Source organism: Festucalex cinctus, chromosome 4, assembly GCF_051991245.1.
Source record: "Festucalex cinctus isolate MCC-2025b chromosome 4, RoL_Fcin_1.0, whole genome shotgun sequence".
Lineage (NCBI taxonomy): Eukaryota > Metazoa > Chordata > Actinopteri > Syngnathiformes > Syngnathidae > Festucalex > Festucalex cinctus.
Genome location: NC_135414.1, coordinates 10,380,166 through 10,403,792, shown reverse-complemented (window position 1 = coordinate 10,403,792; position 23,627 = coordinate 10,380,166). Strand labels below are relative to the sequence as shown.

The 23,627-nt window shown below is 40.3% G+C and overlaps 5 protein-coding genes across 14 annotated transcripts in view; all 5 read right to left on the bottom strand.

Moving 5' to 3' along the window:
- The window catches only part of LOC144017346 (uncharacterized), a 7,501-nt gene extending 489 nt beyond the window's left edge, over nt 1-7,012 (bottom strand). Inside the window, exons 1-7 of one of the 9 annotated variants that reach the window (XM_077518802.1) lie at nt 6,597-7,012; nt 6,089-6,196; nt 5,362-5,494; nt 5,010-5,229; nt 4,292-4,856; nt 3,740-3,816; nt 221-367 (exon numbers count right to left, since the gene is read on the bottom strand). In XM_077518802.1, coding sequence (XP_077374928.1) covers nt 4,760-4,856; nt 5,010-5,229; nt 5,362-5,494; nt 6,089-6,196; nt 6,597-6,629 — 591 coding nt within the window. In that variant the 5' untranslated portion in view covers nt 6,630-7,012 and the 3' untranslated portion in view covers nt 221-367; nt 3,740-3,816; nt 4,292-4,759. The other 8 variants (XM_077518799.1, XM_077518800.1, XM_077518803.1 and 5 more) reach the window with 8 other exon arrangements.
- A 1,092-nt stretch (nt 7,013-8,104) lies between these two features.
- Nucleotides 8,105-10,358, bottom strand: LOC144017347 (uncharacterized). Its single transcript, XM_077518804.1, has 2 exons — nt 9,932-10,358; nt 8,105-9,357 (listed from the first exon to the last, which is right to left on the bottom strand). The coding sequence occupies exons 1-2, from the start codon at nt 10,050-10,052 to the stop codon at nt 8,474-8,476; spliced, it is 1,005 nt and encodes a 334-aa protein (XP_077374930.1). The 5' UTR covers nt 10,053-10,358; the 3' UTR covers nt 8,105-8,473.
- A 2,694-nt stretch (nt 10,359-13,052) lies between these two features.
- Nucleotides 13,053-18,181, bottom strand: LOC144017121 (uncharacterized). The gene is made up of 4 exons (XM_077518382.1): nt 17,792-18,181; nt 15,773-17,113; nt 14,837-15,103; nt 13,053-14,185 (listed from the first exon to the last, which is right to left on the bottom strand). Exons 1-4 carry the CDS (start codon nt 17,916-17,918, stop codon nt 13,242-13,244), a joined length of 2,679 nt encoding a protein of 892 aa, XP_077374508.1. The 5' UTR covers nt 17,919-18,181; the 3' UTR covers nt 13,053-13,241.
- Nucleotides 18,182-18,736: 555 nt separating this feature from the next.
- On the bottom strand, nt 18,737-21,069 carry LOC144017348 (uncharacterized). Of its 2 annotated transcripts, XM_077518806.1 has the most exons (3): nt 20,662-21,069; nt 19,969-20,067; nt 18,737-19,891 (listed from the first exon to the last, which is right to left on the bottom strand). In XM_077518806.1, exons 1-3 carry the CDS (start codon nt 20,671-20,673, stop codon nt 19,169-19,171), a joined length of 834 nt encoding a protein of 277 aa, XP_077374932.1. In that variant the 5' UTR covers nt 20,674-21,069; the 3' UTR covers nt 18,737-19,168. The 2 variants fall into 2 exon arrangements, with proteins under 2 accessions (XP_077374932.1, XP_077374931.1); XM_077518805.1 differs by having other exon boundaries at nt 18,741-20,067.
- Nucleotides 21,070-21,432: 363 nt separating this feature from the next.
- LOC144017336 (uncharacterized) lies at nt 21,433-23,615 on the bottom strand. The gene is made up of 2 exons (XM_077518784.1): nt 23,213-23,615; nt 21,433-23,097 (listed from the first exon to the last, which is right to left on the bottom strand). The coding sequence occupies exons 1-2, from the start codon at nt 23,277-23,279 to the stop codon at nt 21,932-21,934; spliced, it is 1,233 nt and encodes a 410-aa protein (XP_077374910.1). The 5' UTR covers nt 23,280-23,615; the 3' UTR covers nt 21,433-21,931.
- Nucleotides 23,616-23,627: the final 12 nt, after the last annotated feature.

Sequence of the window (23,627 nt, the reverse complement as noted above, 5' to 3'; positions counted from 1 at the left end):
GTGTGGCTAATCATGTGTTTTTTCAAAAGAGACTTGTAGACAAATGTTTTGTCACATTGAGAACATTTCCAGCATGTGTTGTCAGCGTGACATGTTATGTCCCCCTTCGAGTGTTCATCCTCAGTGTTGGGGGAGTGTGACGTTGGGTTGTCACTACCGGACATCGGGGTTAAGCGTCTGTCTGCTTGGAATCGGCTGCAGTCATCTCCATCACCTTCTTTTTCTTCATTGTCGTCGTCATCGTCAATCTGCACAGGAACACAAATCACTGGAATGTCAGTGACATCAGCCTCCTCTTCTTCCTCTTTTATAAAGATGGTCTCTTCCTCTCCAACATGGGGGGGCTCTGGCTCTTCTTCACTGACTCCTGCAGGACACAAGAAGACAAACACGCATGATGATTTAGCTCCATTGTCATAATGTTCCCACCCTTTTTGACCACTGGGAATATTGTTGGTGTTATACATGATGGATAGTAATGGAATTCAAACACTTTTACTGCCCTGAAGCAGGTCTTTACGTTAGTATTTTCCACATCCGCGGATGCCTAAACATCTCCAACATTTTGACATTCTAAAATACTGCATATTTAGAAATATTTTCTCAGCATCTCTACGTATCTGCGATGCCCCCTTTGGCCCCGATCGGAAAAAAACCTTGTGGGGAACATTGTAGAAGAATTGTGAGGAAATTCCGTGGCTTTGTTTATAAATAATTTAAGTGAACATACTTGCTCTCGGTAGCTGATCTTGAGGTTTGAAAACAGCGTCAAGCAGTTGACGTTGTCGCTCGTTCTCCTCTTTTGTTCGAGAAAGTTCCTTCTCGTATTCTGCTATCGTTCTTTCAAACACGACCAACACTTCTTCCACAGCCTCATTTAGTCTCTGATTCAGCAAAGCTCTCAGCATGTCTACTTTGCACATTTCCACACACTAACTGTTTGGTGACGTGTTGATAACGAACGCCACACTTTGTTAGCAGCTAGCCAGCTAAGCTATCCAGGGCAGCTACAGAGACGAGTTTATCGGAATACCTAGTAAATTAGTAATGTTTAGTCTGTTATAAGGAAGTAAGGTACACGTAGAAACGGGCGCAAAATGATTGCTAAGCTTGTGTTGGTCTGTTTGTGCCGCTGAACCATCGCCGTCACTGTAACTGGCGACTCTTCTCTTACGTCATTTCTGCGCGACAAAGAACGCATATATTACGCAATATTTTCTTTTGAGCGTCAGATAAACGTTTGAATATCGGACTGGGGGGAAAAAAAGTCAATCCTCTGTAATTGCAAATAAATGGCTAAATTAATTACACAAAAATGATCAAATAGAATAACATCTCAGATTGAAACAATGGTTTTAAATTAAAAGCCATTAAAGCGACTTCGTAAAATGACCAAATTCTAAACTAAAATTATTCCTCATTTTGTATCCTTAAGAATTAAACTAATTTAAATATTTTAAAGACCAAAAATAAATGATATCATATTTTGAACATAAACACACACGCGCTCTGACACTCCAGTTTACCCACAGCCCTATTTATTTTTTCCATTTCTTTTCTCCACTCACACAAACTTAAATGGTCTCACAAGCGGGGATGCGAACCCACGCCAACAGGCACCGAAGGCAAGTGACGGTTCTACTCCTCCACCCACAGCCCTAATTTGAATAAGCAATATAAAAAAAAAATTGGATGGATAGATTTGGGTGTTCATTAATTAATATGAGTTTTTTTTGTTTTGTTTTTTTTTGTTTTTTTTGCAAGGACTTAGCTAGGTTTAAACTTTTTATTTGTGAACTGTTTTTCATTCTACATACAGATGAAAAAGTGCCAAATAAACCATGTTCACACAAATCAAGAATCAACAGACATGAATACACAGTCATACAGTCTTATGTGGACCATGGGAATCCCTATAAGAAAGGTATTAAATCACCAATCAATGTACACTTAATGCCACGGTTGCAAGGGATGCCATGCAAACATATATAAAAAAATAAAAATAAATAAATAAACACACTTTAAAAGAACAAATATTTACAATAAAAGCATCACATATTGTACCTACGGGTAGAGTTATCTGTTATAGCTAAACTCTATTAAGTCAGTCAATACAAATACACCGATTAGCCAAAGATTCGATAATATAAATCACGCTCTTGTATTGGATCTTGCTGATGGTCATAATGTTGTTGGTGGTCAGTGCACAGATCACTTACTATGGACCAATGATGAATGAGAACTTTTGCATTTTTAGATTTTATTTTTATTTTTTTCCCTTGGGGGCCCGTGAACTGTAACTTGGGGTATGCAAAATATTTTGCAATAAATTACCTCAAATTACTTCGGGGGGGAACTGTGTTTCCCCACAAATGGTGCTGCTGCAAAAAGTGAAAACCTAATTAAAGGGGCTGTCTGCCGGTTTCACTCAGGAAAATGCACTTTTTAAATACAGGATTTAAACAAACAAACTACTTCTCAATTTATAAATATGGGCTTTTCATTACGTGTGGGGGTGATTTTGTCCTAACCATACCCCTAGCCTGTATTTTGCCATTTGTGTTTGTTTTGTAATCAGCCGGCTGTTTCTGTGGAAAGACAGTGTTTACACCCCTCCAGCCAATCGCAGAGCGGGGGGGGTTGTGGCGCAAACGGGGCCGGGCGAACGTGTCAGCTGTGTGACGTCACTTCCGCGGCAATTTTAAGGCATGCACGGATTATTATTATTTTTTCACTCACTCACTCACTCACTCACTCACTCACTCACTCACTCACTCACTCACTCACTCATTCACAGAAGCTTGTGTGTGATTGAGTGAGTGAAGAAAAAAAAATCCGTGCGTGCTTTCCAATTGCCGCGGGAGTGACGTCACGCAGCCGACACATTCGCCCAGCCCCGTTTGTGACACGCCACCCCCGCTCTGCGATTGGCTGGAGGAGTGTAAACACTGTCTTTCCACAGAAACGGCCCGCTGTTTACAAAACAAACACAAAATGGCAAAATACAGGCTGGGAGGGTGGGGGTTTAGGATGAAATCACCACCAAAGATTAACATAAACACAGATGTGTAGACTGAGAGAAAGTTAAAGTGTGTACATCCTGTATTTAAAAAGTGCATTTTCCTGAGTGAATCCGGCAGACTGTGCCTTTAAATAATTGACACCACCTTATGCCCACAAAAGTCAAAAGATGGTGACAAAGTGCTATTGTTCTAATAGACAGGGTCGCGGATTGCATAAAGCACTTCTCTTCACTTCAACATACTGTAGATCCTAGTGAAGCATTTCTAGTAAGGAGACTGGCTTCAGTTAATGGCCCCGCCTCTTTCAACGTGATGCGGTAGGCAGTGACTTTAGAAAAGCGTTCCTCCGAGTGTGTCGTCTCATATGTTGACCCAGTCCTGACCGACAACTAAAACTTTCGTTGCAGACTGAGCAGTGATATGGTTTCTCCCCGGAGTGTGTTTGTGCATGGATATTCAACGTTCCCTTAACAGAAAATCTTTTGCCGCACACTGAGCAGCTAAATGGTTTCTCTCCCGTGTGGACCCTCGTGTGTTGGACGAGTGTGTCCTTACGGTTAAAACTTTTACCACAAATTGTGCAAGAAAATGGTTTCTCTCCTTCCAAATTGAATCGCAATCGCAATATTGGTCTGAAAAGTTTTTTTTCCCAAAATCGTGCAGCCCTAACTCTTTTTCATAATTAAACATTTTAAAAGTCAATTTTAGCTTCTCACCTGAATCAACTGCATGTCCACAATTGTGTTTGTATTGAGGTCCATTGTTACGTAACTACCAAACTTTGCTGAGTGCCCTTAACTCATTCACTGCCAGTCATTATAGAAAATTTTTACATTTCCAATACTCACGTGATATTACATTCAATAATTATATATAAACCGAATCTACCAAATAACAGAATAGACTCCCTACTTTTTGTCCCGTCCCGTTCTTTTATAATTGACAGCAGAAAAATGTAGGTTTGCCAAAATACAGCCATTTCTCCCATGGACTCTGAAACTGTGTTTATTTCCTATAAAATGGGGCAATGATGTCATCTACCGGTGGTTGGGCATCAGTAAAGTTGTTTCCAAGTTTGATATTTACAGTGGAGCATGCTCAGATTCGCCCCCATTTAGCACCGCTCTAAAAAATACAATTGACAAGTATACTTGTCAAAGGCAGTGAATGAGTTAATAAAAAAAAAAAAAGGAAAGTGAAATTATATTTTTCCTGCCAATCAAAAACAAACATACATAAAATTGTGTTATTCAGTGAAATATTAAAACCTGGAGAGTCAGTCCTCATGTTTCCACCTAGTACGACTTTTTCCTTCTGGCTGAGTTGGTGCAGTAACTCATTTTGTTGTGTTTGCCAGTGGTGAATAATTGCAGGCTCAATAAAGGACCTGGCATGCCGACGAAAAGTGACATAATGGAAAAATTGAAGGTGCATTGATTTGAAGACCTAATGTTAGGGAGGAAAGTGTTTTGGAAAAAAAACATTTGTCAGCTATTGTAGCTCATGTAACATTATCGTCAAAGCTATCGTCGAAAAATTAACTTTTCATCATTTACCCGTTTAATTCTGAAGAAGGAAGCTCCACTCAAATATATAGCTGCAGATAGGTGGAGGTTCCCAGCTGGAGTGCTTCCTATGACAGGCTGGCTATTCCACTGTCTGCGATACTTGCAATGTGGGCACTGCTGTTCAACAGATAGAAAAGTCCCCACTTTCCTGGTCTTCAAATTACATGCTTATGTGCAAACACGACACACAGCAAATAACTCCATGAGGTTGCTCTCATAAACGATGTATTTCTTCATCTGGTGGGTGGGAGTGGATCCGTCGTCTCTATAAGACAGCGGGGAAATGTGTGTTAATACATTGAACAGCATTATCTCTTAGAAGCAGTGTACTCGCAACACTGTAAAACACTTTAACTACACAGCTTTAATCATAATGTGTGAAACAAACACACTCATGACACAAACTGGAATTACATACGACATAATTGATTTTGCAGGGTCACAGGTTGAGACCAGCCCCTTTGAAGCTACCAGTGAAGAGCTACTTTCCAAAGCATCTTCCTCTTCTAGCTCCTCCTCCATATCCATGCGAGCTCTCTTCGAAGGTCGCTTTACTGCTGTGGATGAAAACTGGAATGGCGCTGCATCATTGGATATACCAACACCAAAATCCCTGCAGGCCAGAGGAGCCTGTACACCTGTAACCAAAATTAAATTTTAAATAAAGAAAAACTAAAGCGATTCACTGAGCAGAGACAAAAGTATTATAGGACGTAACTTATTACTAACTTCATTCCAATAAATATATCCTAATGGAGGTGGCTGCATACCTGCACTTCCGTAATAAGCTCCCACAGTCTTCATAGACAGCTGTGTGCCGACAGAACGTGTCTTCTTCTTGTCAGTCTGACAGGCAAAATCTCTCGATGCTGACATCTGAAAACGGGGGGTTGATGTGCTGGCCTGTTAAAAGCACATGCGTGTTAACAAATAATATTACCCCCCACTGTATGTGAGCTGGTGTTTTGCTTGCAATTAACATATGAATGAGAATAAGATGGACGTAGGCGGATGATGATCAAATCAATAAAAGGTATGTGAGAGGGGGAAGGGAGCTTGGAAAAGCCCATCTTTAGAAGCCCCCCAAAATATGCTTATTTATAAAAATCCTTTTGGTGTCTAAAAGTAGGCTGTCACATTTTGCAGACACACGTACCCACCTCTCAGGTTAGCTTCAACTGCTGCTGCTAACGGTTAGCCGCTAACCTACCATAAAGTTCAGTGAAATCGAAGTGAGTTTGATCATCACCATGCCGAAACTGGAGGTTATTTCTTGGAACACATTTTCACACAGCGTCCGGATTTAGTTTACATTACATTTGCGTTTAACGTTACTCCAGAGACGATTTGTAGTGTTAGTTTACAACACGCTGCAATGCTAAAACACATTGAAAGAAGGCTAAACAGAAATTGAAAATAAAATGTTAAAAACTTACATCTTCCATGACATTGAAAGAAGGCTAAACAGAAAATGAAAATAAAATGTTAAAAACTTACATCTTCCACATTTTCAGTCGCGTCACGAACCGTTGGGACCGATCCATTCTTTATTCTTAATACAGTTGCAAATCCAGCTCTGAACTGGCTTTCATTTTCAAAGCAGTCCTGAGCGAAATGGTGAGCACACACATATAACAGTTTTGGAACTGTTTTCTTTACACGTCCTTCAAAAATAAACTTAATCCACTGTCTTCTCAAAGACTCGGACGACGGAGCGAGAAAAAGACTGCGATGCTCATTGGTGCAGTCATAAACAGAGCAAGCCCTTCTTTCTGATCGTAGTTTCGCCATTGTTTTCACCAACCGGAGCGTTTGCGAGAAGAAAAACGTGGCGCGGCTCAGCTCAGTTCCTAGATTTTCTACGGGTGAGACAATTTACGCATGCGCAAATTGCGTACCACCGCTTAGCTTCATCCTACGGTACCAAATTAACTGGTTGGAGTGAGGGCTTCACCGCAATAAAATATTATCTGAAGGCTACTGTGATCAAAATAATGGCACCGACCTTCCCCATCTTGGGTCTTCTTAAAAAGAGCATCCAGTAGTTGACGTTGTCGCTCGTTCTCCTCTTTCGTCCGAGAAAGTTCCTCCTCGTACTCGGCTATCGTTCTTTCAAAAACTAAAAATATTTCTTCCACGGCCGCACTTAGTCGCTGATTCACCAAATTTCTTAGCATTTCTACTTTGCACATTTTCACACAACCACACTTTATGTCTTCTGCCTAAAATATGTCCCTTCCTTACACGTCTTCGCTCTTTGTTCGCAGCTAGCTCGCAATGAACGGAGACAGCTTTCTTTTCTTGGCAGGACGTATGAATGACGTTAAAATGTTTATTGAGCGCAACCGCCATATGGGCTATTGTTGCGCGCATAACTTCAAGGCTGTTTTGAATGCTGAGGTTCCCCGCCTCCTTCCTCCTTTCGGCGTGACGTCATCACATTCTGTTTCCGCAAAATTCCTTTCAAACTGTCCTTATAAACAAATGGTGCACTGCTAATCTGTAACTTAATGTACAAACACAACTTTACTCATACATTTTACATACGGAACAATAAACATACTGCAGTAGGTCGATCTTTCTATAGCAATGATGATTTTGGTATGTTGTCAATTACGTGAAAAAAAAATTGGAGAACAGAATTTTTGGATCACTTTTGGAAACACTTTTGTATTGTGTTTGATGCTATTCCTCCAGGTAACATTGAACTTTTTGGCCGCTTCTTTGGGAAGAATATTTAACGTGCCTAGATTATTGGATGTTACAGAAACCCTTATTGAGAAAACATATTTGACAGGCAACAGCCGAATTAAGAACAGATTAATTTGAAATTTTGTTCAGCAAGACACACATGCACCTCCTGCAATATCAAACTGGTCTTTCTTTGTTGATAATATCAATTGGGAGAAGGTTTGGCTCTGCCACACAAATTTTTCCTCACAAACAAAATCTATTTGTTTGTTTTGTTTTTTACGATTATTTGTCCTATTTTTACGGAATAAATAAAGACTGTGGACTAAAAGGCGTTATATTATGAGAACTTGTACTAAATTAATATACATTATCATGTGAAGAATAAATATTCTTGGGCAGTTACTATTTTTTTCTTCTTTCTTTTTTTTTCAAAGGCGTCTTTGTTATTGTCTTCTTTTTTTTTTCCTCCTGCAGGTGAATACACTTGACTACACAAATAAATTGTGCCTTCTCATAACATTTTATTTTTAGGCTTGTGAAATGACTGAGAATATTTACTTAAAAAAAAATACTGTATACATATGTATATATATATATATATATATATATATATATATATATATATATATATATATATATATATATATATATATGTCTTATTTTCTTTGTGAGATCTGTGTACAGTACACACGCACACAAATTGTCTTTATGAAGGACGCTCAAAACTGTTGACATAATTATGTGAAATTTAGAAAGCTGATTCTGCATACAATAACTGTCAAAAGACCCAGGGAGGTACTGGTGTGTTTATATTTATTATAAATACTGGTCTATTTATATTTATTATATAGCAGCAGCTATATAGCAGCAGTCATTTTTACAACTGGTTGGACAGTTACAGTATGTTCACAACATTAGTTATCAGAGCAACGGGTATGACCAGGCCATGGAGAGATTACAATGACTGGGCAACACAGAGAAGCTGAAATCTGATTGGACCAAAAAAAATAAAAAATCTAACATACACATTACTGGAAGCTGGGCAGCCAAGACACGTTGTGAAATGGAGACAATAGTGTCAGAAATAAATGCATACAATTTCATGTACTGTAAATTGTAAATATAGGCCAATCCACTTTAACACACCCACTCAATGATTTGCAGTTTATCTTTAGTTCTGCAGCTTCATTAGCTGCTACATTTGTCAACAACGCATTTGTGTTTCTTAACCTGATACTTTTGAGGGAATCTTTTATCACACACGCTGCAATTGAATGGTTTCTCACCAGTGTGCATTCTTATGTGTCTCGTCAAAGCGCGTCTCTGAGAGAAACGTTTACTACAAACTGTGCAGGAAAAGGGTTTTTCCCCAGTGTGTTCTCTCATGTGTTTCGCCAAACTTGAACGGTCATTAAAACTTAAAGTGCAGACCGAGCAGGCAAAAGCTTTCTCGCCAGTGTGTATTCTTGCGTGTCTGTTCAAATGTGCCTTGCGAGCGAACGCTTTACCACAAAAAGGGCAGGCAAAAGGTTTCTCCTCGGTGTGTGTTTTCATGTGATTTGTTAAATTAATCTTTTGACTTACTCGAAGCCCACACACTGAGCAAGAATAAGGTTTCTCTCCAGTGTGTGTTCTTGTGTGTCTATCCAAATGTGCTTTACTAGCAAATCGTTTGCCACAATCTGAACAGCTGAAAGGTTTCTCGCCTGTGTGGAGCATCATGTGTCTTCTTAGATTTTTTTTGGCAGAGAAAGATTTGTCACACAGGGAACATTCCCAGTTTTTGTTGTCAGTTTGACAAGTCACATCACCTTTAGAGCGTTCATCATCAGTATCAGACATTTTGTTGTCACTGTCTGTTACTGGAGCTAGAAGGCTTTCTACTCTTGATCCTCCACATTGGTCTCCATTGCTTTCTTCTTCATCATCATCATCATTATCATCATCACCTTCAACCTTCACGATGACACAAGTGAACGGCAACTTGGTAATATCAGCCTCCTCCTCTTCCTCTTTAATGTGAGGGTTCTCTGGTTCGTGTTGCTCAGGATGACGATCATCTTCACTGATGACTTGCAGGACACAAGAAAACAAACACGCGGTTTGAAAATGCCAACCTTGCTTTGTCAACTCTCAAAGTTGCGACTTTTGTGACTGTTGTGGCTGATTGTTTGTACACCAACCAGTTAAATGACGAAAAAATGCTGACCCAACCTGTGAGAACTCATTTGAAATTTGCTTTAAAAAACAAAAAAAAAACAAAAAAAAAACAAGATCATTGCCAAGAAAGTTCAGGCTGTTCAGAGGCCATGATTGGAAAAAATAAATCAAGTTCCTATAAACAGAACAACCAAAAGAAGTGCTGCAAAAGAAGAGCAGCGACTATTGGGAATAAATCTGTTTAATTTCACGGACCAAATATTATAATTTAGATTATACACACAGTGTTTCTTATAGAGTTTCAGCCAGCAGGGCCCATCACAATGTTACATGTTACATGTGCAATGTTACTAAGACCCAAAGTAAACACACAGTATTGTTAATTATGTCCAGTACATACATCAGTCTAAGGTGTTAAGTTGACACATAAATGATGAAGGTTTTCAACGACTGTCCGTCACAGTGTGAGAAAGTGACCAAGCCTACCTGCGCTGTGTGAGTTATTCTGAGTCTTGTTGAAACCACCGTCCAGTTGACGTCGTGGCTTGTTCTCGTTTGTTTCAAAAAGTTCTCCCTCGTGCTCCTCTTTCACACTTTTTGCGTACATTTTCGGACGACCATCACGTGACTTTACAATCACACTTGATCTCTGTTTTGCGACGTGTACCTGACAAACGCGTCGCTTGTTAGAGGTTAGCGAGCTAGCTAAGCTAAAATAACTGACGAATTGGCTATCTTCTACATACAATGAGACGTGTTTATACGATATTTAATAAATGTTGTTATACTCCAATAAAGTACTGACAGGGCGTACTGTGTCGATACATTCAGTAATTTGGAAACATCTTTTTCGTAAATCGCATTTGGTTCCCAAAAACGTACACGGAAGTAGAGCAGCAATGGAAGTAGTAAGACAACTCCACTAGGACAAACTAAACAACCAGCATAGGGAAACGTAACTACTACAGTAATCTGACGGTCTATGAGGCCCTCTTGTGGCCGACAAACAACATTGCAAAATACATGCTGCAGCACCAATGCCTTGCGACTCGTTATCTTTTAAATTCAATGTAAAGATCGAAACGCACATACGACACAAATGTACCAAAAATCAAGTTAAACTACTTTTTAGTTACGAAACCAACCAAACGAAACAAAACTTGAACACCAATCACTCTGTTGAGATTTTATAAAGTCAGCATTTTATTCATATGCCGCGTCCAAACCTTGGGATGATTTTTCTTAGTTTTCTTTGAAAAGGTGCAGGTATGCTGGGGTCTATCCCAGTTAACCATGGGTGAGATGCGGGGTAAATCGGTGCAGACTGGTTATGTTAATGAAAACTTTCTCCCCAGTGTGAGTGGTCATGTGTCTAACCAATGTTGAACGGTCACAAAAACTTTTGTTGCAGATGGAGCAGGCAAAAGGTCTCTCTCTGGCGTGCGTTCTCATATTTGTTAGACTAATCTTTTGAGTTACTCTCAGACAACACACTGAACAGGCAAAAGGTTTCTCTCCAGTGTGTGCGCATGTACCATATTTGATCTGAACGAGAATTGTTGGCCACACACAGAACACGTAAACGGTTTCTCACTAGTGTGCGTTCACTTGTGTTAAACCAACGCTAAATGATCACGAAAATTGTTTCTGCAGACTAAACAGGAAAGGGGTTTCTCTCCAGTGTGCATTCTTGTGTGTTATCAACTTTACTTTTTGAGAGAATGTTTTATTGCAAAATGGGCAAGAAAAAGGTTTCTGTCCTGTGTGTTCTCATGTGCATGTCAATTTTGTTGGGGTTCTAGTTTTGAGTTTGTCATGTTCCTTTACGTTTCTGTTTCTGCTTTCCGGTTTGTCCCCCCTACTCTCGCTATTGTTAACGTTGTCCACCTGCGTGTGTCTCCCCTTCCCAGTGTATCTACCAATCAGCTTCCCCTGCCACTTGTGTCTTGCCCAGCTGTCTAGTCATTGTCAATTAGTGTGTGTATTTAGTCACCTATTTTCGGTTAAGTTTTTGTCGGTTCATTGTTGTTATTGTTCTTGCCTGAATTATTGCCTGTTGCCCTGCCCTGCCCTGCCCTGCCCTGCCCTGCCCCGCCCCGCCCCGCCCCGCCCTGCCCTGCCCTGTCCCGCCCCGCCCCTATTTTCCATTGTTCGTCTGCCCGGAGTTTGTGTTTTGATCAGTTCCTTATTTGCCTCCTGCTTTTTTTTTTTTTTAATTAATAAAATCCCTCCTTGACTCCTCGTGCCCTGCTTCACCTGCATTTGTGTCCTTCACCTCGCCAACACCTAATGTGCACCCTCAACGTGTATTTGGTACCAAAGGTTTTGTCGCACTGGGGACATGTCAAGTGTGTTTTCCATAGAACGTGTGATATCACTTGTGTCAGACTTTGTGTCACGACGAACAGATACTGGAGCTAAGCAGCTCCCTGCTTTTGATCCCTCACCGTGATCTCCATCGCCTTCTGCTGTCTTGAGCTGCGTGCTGTGCTCTCCTAATAACTTTGACTGGAAGGAAGTTGTGACTTCGACCCTCTGTCATCAACTCCTTTAGTTTTCACAATGACACGAATCACAGGCAAGCCAGGAAGATGCTCTCCTTCCTGTGTCCTCCTCTTTATCCTCAAAGTGGGCTGGCTTTACCGCCCTTCCTCCACCCGGAAGCTCTTTTGCCACATTTGAGGATGACGATCTTCTTTACACAAGAAGACAAACACGTGTTACCAGGCTTTGTGACGTACTTGACTTTTTTTTCTTATACACATTTAAGTTGGGACTTGCTTAAAACCGTGAGTAGGAATTCCATTGCCCCCCCCCCCCCCCCCCCAAGCGCCTTGTCTCGGAATTCCTAACACCTGTGCTAATAAAATACACTGCAGTTGTTATATTGACATGAAACCTGGGCTCTTTCATTTTGTAGAGTGTAATCACACATTATACTTTTGATGCACAATGTTCCATCACTCCATATTACTACTAGGCCTAACATGATTTATGAAGAGAGTTGTTTGATGTGCTTTCCTTCGTCCAGGACGCCACAGCCCACAGTCCTCACATTTCCCATCTCAATTTGTATCCCTCAGCAGTATTCCACTCAGCTGGACCACAGTCTTCAAGACACTTGTTCATTGTAGTTCTCTTTCCAACTTAAACATTACTATTTCCCAGACTATCTGGTATGGGACACCTCTCTGAAACATTTGCCATTTTACACACAATTTAAAACAAACCACAGGAAATGGTGGATGTTTGGGTTTTCTGCTTTTGTAAAGTGCAATCACACATCATGATTTGAATGGAAAACGTTCCAAGCGTCTGTATAATTTCTTTGACCTTTTAAAGCACTATGTAATTGCCTTTTGTATGTACTCCATCCATCCATTTTCTGAACCGCTTCCTCACAGGGGTCGCGGGGGTGCTGGAGCCTATTTCAGCTGGCAATGGGCAGTAAGTAGGCGGGGTACACCCTGAACTGGTTGCCAGCCAATCGCAGCTTTTGTATGTAAAGTACTGTGCAATACAAAAAAACAACAACAACAAAAAACGTACCTTGCCTTCTAATTGATCTCCCAATGGCCCACAATAACTTGAATAAGGCAAAACACTGTGAAGATAAAGACTGGAAAATAAACTTTATTGTAAAAAATTCAAATGTTTGATGCATATCCACAGGTAACAGCTGTTGCAGGATTACACACATGCATGATGACAGGATCCAACATTTTGTGCAGTATTGCAAAAAAAATAAAATAAATAAAAATAAATAAAAATAAATAAAAAAAAGGTCATCTCTCAGCTAAAATTTCTTCTTAGCACACTTGTGTTGACTCAGCTTGTCCTTACGAGAAAATCTTTGATCACACACACTGCAACTGAACAATTTCTCACCTGTGTGTGTTCTCATGTGTCGAATCATCGAGGAGCGATCCGAAAAACGTTTCCTGCAGCTTGAGCAGGAAAATGGTTTCTCTCCAGTATGTGTTCTCATGTGCGTTATTAAACTACTCTTTTGATTTACTCTGCGACCGCACACAGAGCAGGCAAAAGGTTTCTCCCCTGTGTGTATTAACATGTGTTTTACCATATTTGATCTCACTGAGAATCGCTGACCACATACTGAGCACGTGTACGGTCTCTCACCAGTGTGTGTTCTCATGTGTGCTGTCAAAGTTCCTCTGTGATCAAATTCTTTCAAACAAACTGAGCAAGGAAATGGCTTCTGTCCAGTATGACTTCTCATGTGTCCTTTCAAATCTGTCTGGTTCGGAAATGTCGTGTCAGATTCACGACATTTCAAGTCATTGTTATCAGTGTGAGTTCTGATGTGATTTTTTAAAGATTGCTTGAAGACAAAGGTTTTGTCATACTGGGGACAAGTTAAAACTTGGTTATCAATGTGAGATGTGGTACCATCTTTAGAGTGTTCATCACATTTGGCAGATGTGTTGTCACCATATGAGAGTGGAGGTAAACAGATGTCTGCATTAGATCCTCCACAGTGGTCTCCATCAACTTCTGTTTTCATGTAATGGCTTGAGCTGCTGCTTGGCTGCTCCAGCCCTCTGTTCTTCTCACTCTCACCTTTGGCTTCATCTTCACTTTGCAAAGGGACATGTGTAAACACCAACTTGGTGACATCCTCCTCTTCTTCCTTTTTAATATTGGGAGGCTCTAGCTCTTGCTGCACCACCCTGGAGCTCCACTCCTGCTGCTCAGAGTGACAATTTTCTTCACTGATGGCTGTGTGACACAAGAAGACAAATCTGGTTTGGAAAAGCCATTCAAGTTTGTTTAATTCTTCTTTGTAGTTTAATGACAGTTAGGCAAAACTACATTAAAATTAATACAAGAAATAAAGAAGCTTAGATTTTCACACCATAAATTGAGATACTTGCGCCATCTGGAAATCAAACATCAGTAACTGGAACACAGTGTACAGGGTATAAATCATTACAGGATGAATAATTTTGGTCTCAGCACTGACCCCTGGGGGACACCACAAACAATGGCCAAACATTTAGAGATAAAAATCACCCGGCTTCACAAATCGCTGCGTTTTTATGCAACAATCGAAGGTAACCCTAATATGCTGGTGATCTAATTTACTGAGCAATTATTATTTATGCTATTGAATGCTTGCCTTGCTGTTAAATGTATTAAAGAGGATTCTGCGGCGAACGGGTAGCCCAACGGCTGTTTGTGGTGCGCATTGTGTAAAAACAACACCGTCCCTCCCCGCTCTCATAAGTTGATAAAGCGATTTTCAAGTGAATCAGACAACTTAATTTGAAATGAAATCCTCTCTAATAAGTTTTAATATTGAACAACAGACATTCACACCACTGGAAGAATCGCGTGTTTAATGTTATAGTATAACGTTAATAAACAAACCTGTTACGTGTAGCACGTTTTGCGTCTTGAGAACGGCATCCAATTGTTGACGTTGTCGCTGGTTCTCCTCTCTTGTTCGACCAAGTTCCTCCTCGTACTCTGCTATCGTCGTTGCAAAAACTCCAACGACTTCTTCGACAGCCGCACTTAGTCGCTGATTCAGCAACGCTCTCAACATGTCTACTTTACACATTTTCAAACGATTATCCCAACACTTCACAAAATTGAGCTTTGCTTCACCACGTCTTTTGTTTGTAGCAAAGCTAAATCAAGAGGACACAAGATGGCGCCGTGAGGGACAGCAGAGAAAGCGCATGCTCCAGCTGTGGCATCTTGTCGTTGCGGGCTGATGACGTGCTGACGCAGCGGCCATCTTGAACAGGGAGTCCTCTTCTATCCCGGCGCATATCTTGCGATTTCCTTACCGATTTTGATACGTTACAAACGTGAGAATTGTAGTCACAACACCTTCTGATGGGCAACATTGATCGAAAGGAGATTCTCACCCGGATTCTCCAGAATGTGAGCCAGCCAAGTTGCCAACGTATGCTGTATGCTAGCAAAATAAATGGGAGGAGTGGATTTTGATCATTTTATTCTATGCATAGAAGAGCAGAGGTTGGACATAGCTTGCAGGATTCTCAGGAGATCCGTGATCATGATCAAATACAAGAATGGGCTTGACTGAAGGGCCACCGCCGCCACCAAATGTCACAAATTCTAAAGACAAATACAGTACATTATTTTCTGATCACATTCAGCAGCCGGATGTGTGGCTATCGTACTCAAGTAACACTAATGCTACAAATACTTGTGTGGAGAATCGCTGATTCCGATGAATCAAACTATCATGTAAAGTTCTGACATCTACAGTATTACAGTAAATGATATTACCTTGAAGACTCGTGTTTCATTTAGGATCAAATCATCAACTTCATGTACTGCTGCTCTTCTCACTAGCACACTTGTGTTTGTTCATCTGATACTTGTAAGAGAACCTTTGATCACACACACTGCAACCAAACACTTTCTCACCAGTGTGTATCCTTGTGTGTTGAACCAATGATGAACGATCAGCAAAACTTGTGTTGCACACTGAGCAGGCATAAGGTTTCTCTCCAGTGTGTGTCCTTGTGTGTGTTCTTAAATGTGCCCTCTGGGCAAATTTTTTATTACAAACTGAGCATGAAAATGGTTTCTCCCCAGTGTGCGTTCTCATGTGTAGAACCAATGTGGAACGATCTCCAAAACCCACGTTGCAGACTGAGCAGGAAAAAGGTTTTTCTCCAGTATGTGTTCTTGAGTGTGTGTTCAACTGTCCCTTCTGAGTGAATCTTTTACCACACACTGAACAGGAAAAAGGTTTCTCCCCAGTGTGCGTTCGAATGTGTTGAACCAATGATGAACGATCAACAAAACTTAAGTCGCAGACTGAGCAGACAAAAGATTTCTCTCCAGTGTGTATTTTTGTGTGCGTTATCAAATTTCCCTTTATAGAGAAACTTTTACGACACACTGAGCAGGAAAATGGTTTCTCTCCTGTGTGTGTTCTGGTGTGTGTTACCAAATGTTGCTTCTGAGTAAATCCTTTTCCACAGATGGAACAACAAAAAGGTTTTTCCCCGGAGTGTGTTCTTGTGTGTATCGTCAACGCGCCTCTTTGTGAGAATGTTTGACCACAAACTGAGCAGGGAAAGGGCTTTTCCCCAGTGTGTTTTCTCATATGTTGAACAAAACGTGAATGGACACTAAAATGTGTGCAGCAAACTGAACAAGCAAAAGGTTTCCCTTTAGCACGTTTGTCATCATCTGTGTCGGAAGTGTGTGATGTTATGTCGTCACTCTCTGACGGGGGAGCTAAGAGGCTGTCTACTTGTGATCGTCCACAGTGGTTTCCATCACCTTCTTTTGTCATGTATTGACTTGAACTGCTGCTTGGAGGCTCTTCTCCTCTGTTGTCCTCACTTTCATTGGGATGAAGCATTGGCCATTCATCTTGGTCATCATCTTGGTCTTCTTCATCTTCCCCCTTCACAATGACACAAGTCCACGGAAAATTGGTAATTTCATCCTCCTCTTCTTCCTCTTTAATGCTGAAGGGCTCTTCCTCATCGTCCTCTTCAATATGAGGTGGCTCTGGCTCATCTTCATCTTTAATGTAAGGGCAGTCTAGCTGTTTTTCTTCCTTTTTAACACTTGTGGGCTCTGGCTCATAATGCTCCACTCTGAAGTTCCACTCCTGCTGCTCAGGATGAAGATATTCTTCGCTGCCGTCTCCTGGAGACAAGAAGACAAACACGTCACATATTATGGCTGTACACTTAAAATTAAAAAAATAATAATAATTATAAGTAAGTAAGTAAATAAATAAATAAATAAATAAATAAGAGCAGTATAGTAAAGCCTACAGTTAGGTATGTGACATTTGTGATGATGATGCTAATGATGAAACAATGACAATCTGACTGCACATCAAAGCATAGGAGTTACATATATGTTAAAAAAACAAAACAAAAAAAAAACAGAAATTTGTCTACGGCAGTATGAGCTACGCTAATTTTAAAGTAACAAACAACAATGAAAAATAATAGCCAGGTACAAAGTCTTTACATATGTGGGTATTAGTACTGAAGTACCGGCTAATGACAGCTGTGCACACAATGAAGAGTCATCAAGCAAAAATAAAGTGACCAGTCGTGCAGTAACTACAATACGACACCTCTGAAGATGATGTAGATAACGGTTGCATCATATTAAGACCAGTAATGCAGTAATTATAATACAACGTTGAATGTCCAATGACGCAGAAAATCACTGAGCACTTTTAAGTGCCTCGTGGTGTGGAATCTTGTTAACAGTTAATAATGTTATATGTACAAATGATTTTACTAAAAAATTGAACTTATGAACTTACAAACTACTGTATTGTAGTTCTAAACAAGCAAGTGACCTAACCTTCTCTGGTTAACACAGCTTGATGCTTCTTGAATGCAGCGTCCAGTCGTTGACATTGTCGTTCGTTCCCCTCTTTTGTTCGAGAAAGGTCCTCGTCGTAATATTCTTTCACACTTTTTGTACACATTTTCACACTTAGCACTCCCACTTAATGTTTACTTCGCGATAACAAACGCGTCCCTTTGTTAGCAGAACAAGACCTAAGCTAACACCGAACCGAGACGAGTTTATCCGGACAGGGGAAAAGTCACTCCAGTAACTCGCTGTAGAAAAAAAAAACATTGTATTTGCCGATATGTGTTAAGTAGTCGGCACATAAAAGAAGTATTCAGTGAAGCACGGACTAAACGCCACATGCTAAACGCTGTCTTGCTAACGTTGCATTGACTTCCTGTGTTGTGCCACAAAAAACACCGGTTAAGTACGTTACTGCCTCCCCGGGTGAGCAGGAGTCATTACACCCCCCCCCCCCCCCCCACACACACACACACACACACACACACACACACACACACACATATATATATATATATATATATATATATATATATATATATATATATGCACAGTGTGAACATTAATGCTGCACTTAACTATAGAAAAATAAGAAACTGTAATGAACTTACGATATTTAAATGTATTGAATAGAATTTCTAAATTATTAAATGCTGACACTTATAAATACAACAAAAGCCCTGTGCTACATTTTTAAGCCACTACAACATTGTGCAATTTCAACATTTAAGTGATTCTTTCATGTATCACCAGAGGGTTGAGACACCACACTTTAAGGATCACTGCATTAGCTAATCCAGTATTTTTGTTGCCAATTTAATCAAAATTGGTATTGTATATAAATAACAGTAAAATTCAGTTGCATTTTTTTCCGTCTGTACTTTTCTAGTACATTTTATTATTATTATTATTATTAAAACAGGAGTTGGATCATCACCCTTTCAAGAGTATATTTTGTAGTTCTGCCTAATGTGAGTACTTTGCTACCTTTGTGCCTGTGTTCTTTCATAGTGTATGAATGGGGGCAATTGTAGTTTATATTTGTGTTTCCGTTGTTGGAGCCATATATACAGTCTTTGATTTTTTATTTTGATTTTTTTTTATAATTATTATATACTGATATGTTTGATAATGTTTAATTTAAACTGTTCATTTGACAACAACCATGGACTGTACAGGAAATCTTGAACATGAATGAATAGCTTCCATAGGTCCTTTGAAAGGCACTAGAGTAACAAGTTATGAGTATTGTATGGCGTAAATACAGCAGTGCAGCTTATTTGCAATTGCAACATCAACAGCGTTTGCGAGATATGACAGTCAACTTTTCTTCACTTGTTATTTGAAGTCCTCCAGCTTCCTTCACTGCTGCGCTTCTTTGCCAACACACTTGTGCTTGTTCACCTGATACTTGTAAGAGAATCTTTGACCACATACACGACAATTGAAGACTTTCTCCCCAGTGTGTGTTCTCATGTGTCTCGCCAGAGCTGCAGGATGACCAAAACATTTGGCACACACTGAGCAGGTAAAGGGTTTCTCACCTGTGTGGGTTCTCATGTGTTGGACCAATGTTGAGCGAACATTAAAACGTGTATTGCAGAACGAGCAGAAAAAAGCTTTTTCCCCAGTGTGCGTTCTCGTGTGCGTTCTCATAGTCGCCTTCTGAGAGAATCTTTTACCGCAGTTAGAACATGAAAAGGGTTTCTCACCCGTGTGCGTTCTCATGTGTTTGGTCAAAGTGGAATAATCACTAAAGCATTTGTGGCACACCGAGCAGGAAAAGGGTTTTTCTCCAGTGTGTGTTCTCGTGTGCGTTATCATCGATGTCTTTTGAGAGAATCTTTTCCCACAAACTGAGCACATGAAAGGTTTTTCTCCCGTGTGAATCATCATGTGTCTTCTCAGATTTGCATTGTTGCTAAAAGTTTTGTCACACTGAGGACATGCCAAGCCTTTGTTGTCACCTTTCGAGTGTTCGTCATTATCCGTGTCAGGAGAGTGTGACATGTTGTCACCATCTGATAGTGGAGCAAAGTGGCTGTCTGCTCCTCCACCGTGGTCTCCATCGCCTTCATCTTCACTCTTCACAATGACACAGTTAAAGGGAAGATGAGTGAGATCAGCCTCCTCCAGCACTTGAAACTGCTCTCCCTCCTGACCGATGCTGTGCTCGCCTTCTTCCTCCTTAATGCATGGGGACTCGGGCTCTTCCTGCTCTGTCCTAGGGCTCCACTCCTGCTGCTGTTCTTCACTGACATCTGCAGGAAACAAAAAGACAAGTGCAGTTGGTTTGGGAAAGTGTAACTTTGCTGAGTTAAGTTACAATAGTATTATTTTGAAGCTTAATGAGGGAATAAAGCAATATTAAAAAAAAAAAAAGGCAATTAAAAAATAAATAAATTCCTTTACAATTTATTCCGGTAACAATTCTCTTCATACAGGGAGGTCATATTTACGTGACAATACATCTCAGTCATATCAGTGATTTTAATTGACCAAATGCTTTGGAGGAGGAACTGGTTTATTGGCACACAGGTCCTCATAAGTAAGCGAGCTCCTTTTTAAATGATACTATTTTTGTTGCAATTACTTTGTGAGCGAACAAACTAAAAAGTATTTGCTCTTGTAAATAAGAGAGACCTTTTTTCTTAAAAAATAAAAATAAATAAGAAATCTAAATTTGTTACAATATTCCGTTAACTTTTCATTCCCATGCCATTTGTTGACACGTTTTAATTATTTTTAATTGTCGTTGTTATTATTAAGTCGTTGGTGGGATGGGGGAGAATCTCCCCAGTAAGGAATCCCTAAACCCAAAAGGCGAGAATGGGAGGTTAATCAGATGAACAAACCTGCTGTTTCATCTTGGTGCTGGAAAACAGCGTCCAGTAGTTGACGTTGTCGCTCGTTTTCCTCTTTTGATCGACAATTTTCGTCTTCGTACTCCGCTATCATTCTTTCCAAATTGTCACCCGATAATCAATCGATCCCAAAATTAACGCACACACTGGTTCTCCGAGGTACAGTATGACTGTACTTCCGCGTCTCTTTGTTAGCAGCTAGCGGGCTAAACTAGTACGTGACGAGTGACTGCAATGACAAGAAGAGTCGGTTATGTTTAATCGGTTACACGACCTAAATATGAATAGATGACAGAGCAAACGACACCAATATTAGGGAATGAATTGCACCGTCTCGCTTCCTGTGGTTCCTTTCGTTCCTGTACTGATTGACCTACATTCAATTTCCTGCAGAGAGGAAACAGCTGGCAGCACGGTTGGTCATGCCGGTGCGTTACTGACTCCTTTGGTCAGGAAGCGTCATTACACTATGGTAGGTAGCGGCAATATACAGTTAAACTGTTTGTTGTTGTTGTTGTTGTTTTTTTAAATTAATAACATTCGCCTTCTGAGGCAAATTTGAAAAAATCTGGTAGGTTAAAGAATGATAGTAAAGAAGAATTCTGGGCCAGAACCAGCGCTAATGAGTCTGAAGGCCTCAGGCATTGATTGAAATGGAAGAAAGCGCACAGACGCGAAAATCTGTTTTGACAAAAAATAAAATAAAATAAAATAAAGAAATAAAACTTTGAACATCTGCAGCCAAAAAGGAACCAAATGAAATGTAGCGAATACATTCAATTTAATCTCACAAATAACATAGTACAGTTTAGGTTGTACATGTAGGACAGTGCTTCTGATAGTTTAGGGCAGCAGGGAAGGTCTTCCAGACCTTGACTTACTTTTGTGATTTGTGATCTGTTTAAGTGCTAACATAATGCTTTGAATGTGACCAGTGTGACCAGGCACATGACGACATCCCAACAAAGGTTCTCTACTTCTCAACCTTTATTGAACCAAGCCACATATTCGACATGAGAAAATAGTCAAGGTATCCATACCACTGAATATAAATGTCACAAAAAGTGATACACACATTTGTATTATTATGTACCGTTGGCAATTTAGTGCAACACGATTTAACACTGATGCCAGAGAAAGCAGGGTGGTAAACTTCTGTGCAACGTAAATTACAGAAAAATGACTTCAACTACAGTGGTACCTTGACTAACAAGTGCCACAACTGTTTTAATTTTCTAAGTTTGTCACAATTTCCTGCACTTCATGTGTTGCTGCTCTTCTCTCCAGCACACTTGTGCTTTTTAATCTTATACTTATCATTAAATATTTTATCACACACACTGCAACCAAACGGTTTTTCACCAGTGTGTGAACGTACATGCCTTTGTAAAGCGCCACTTTGAGAGAAACTTTGACCGCATATTGCACAGACGAACGGTTTCTCTCCAGTGTGCGTTCTCATGTGTTGGATCAACGTCTTGTGAATTGAAAAACTTTTGTTGCAGACCGAGCAGGAAAAAGGTTTCTCCCCAGTGTGTGTTCTCATGTGCCTCGCCAATCCTGCAGGATGAGCAAAACTTTTGGCGCACACTGAGCAGGTGAAAGGTTTCTCACCAGTGTGCGTTCTCATGTGGTGTACCAACGTTGATCGAACATTAAAACTCGTGTTGCAGATGGAGCAGAAAAAGGATTTTTCTCCAGTATGTGTTCTTGCGTGCGTTTGCATCGCCACCTTCTGAGAAAATGTTTTACTGCATACTGAACATGAAAAGGGTTTCTCACCGGTGTGTGTTCTCATGTGTTTCGCCAGTGTTGAATAATCACTAAAACATTTATTACATACGGAGCAGGAAAATGGTTTTTCTCCAGTGTGTTTTCTTGTGTGTGTTATCATAGAGCCCTTCTGAAAGAATCTTTTCCCACAAAGTGAACACATGAAAGGTTTTTCTCCTGTATGAATTATCATGTGTCTTTTGAGATTCCTCTTGTTGGTAAAAGTTTTGTCACACTGAGGACATGTCAAGTCTGTTTTGTCATTGTGAGATGTCACGTCACCTTTTGAGTGTTGATCATCATCAGCAACAGAAGAGTGTGATGTTTTGTCATCACAATCTATAAATGGAGCTAAGTTGTCAGCTTGGGATCCTCCACAGTGGTTTCCATCATCTTCATCATCATCACCATCATCATCATCATCATCTTCACACTTCACATGAACAACAGTGAATGGAAACTTAGCGATGTCATCCTTTTCCACTCCTTGAAGCTGTTCTCCCTCTTGACTGATGATGTATTCCTCCTTTTCCACTTTTATGCATGTGGACTCTGGCTCCGTTGCCTCCTGTTTGATGTAGAGGAGCTTGGGCTCCTCCTGATCTGTCCTTGAGCTCCATGTCTGCTGCTTAGGATGAAGATATTCACATATATCTGCAGGACACAATTTGACGAACACGTGGTTCGAAAAAGTCAAGCTTTGCTCATTCAAGTCATGCTATTTTTATGGAACCAAAATTACGATTATGAGCGGAGAAAGTGAGCAAACCTTCTCTGTGTGCTTCATCTTGCTTCTTGAAAACCTCATTATGCTCTGCTGTCGTTGTCGCACACATTCCTTCCCACCAACTGTTTACATTCACACTTGGTCTCGTTTAACGACGTGTTGCGAACAAACCCGTCTTTTTTTCGCATCTATAAGTGTAAGTGTATAAGTGTAACGATAACTTAACAGGCACATCACAACGGACTGACACGCGGAGCAAATACATTTAATCGATTACGTGACATAAATATAAACGGAATAACGAGTAAACAAATAATAGTGGCAATATTAATGAATGACGTTGTCATTTCGCATTATTTTCCTTGACTAGTTTTCCACTTCCGGGAGGAAAGAAACAGTACATTTTACTGCATTACTGCCTCCTTTGGTGTGGATGTGTCATTTCACGCTAACTCTT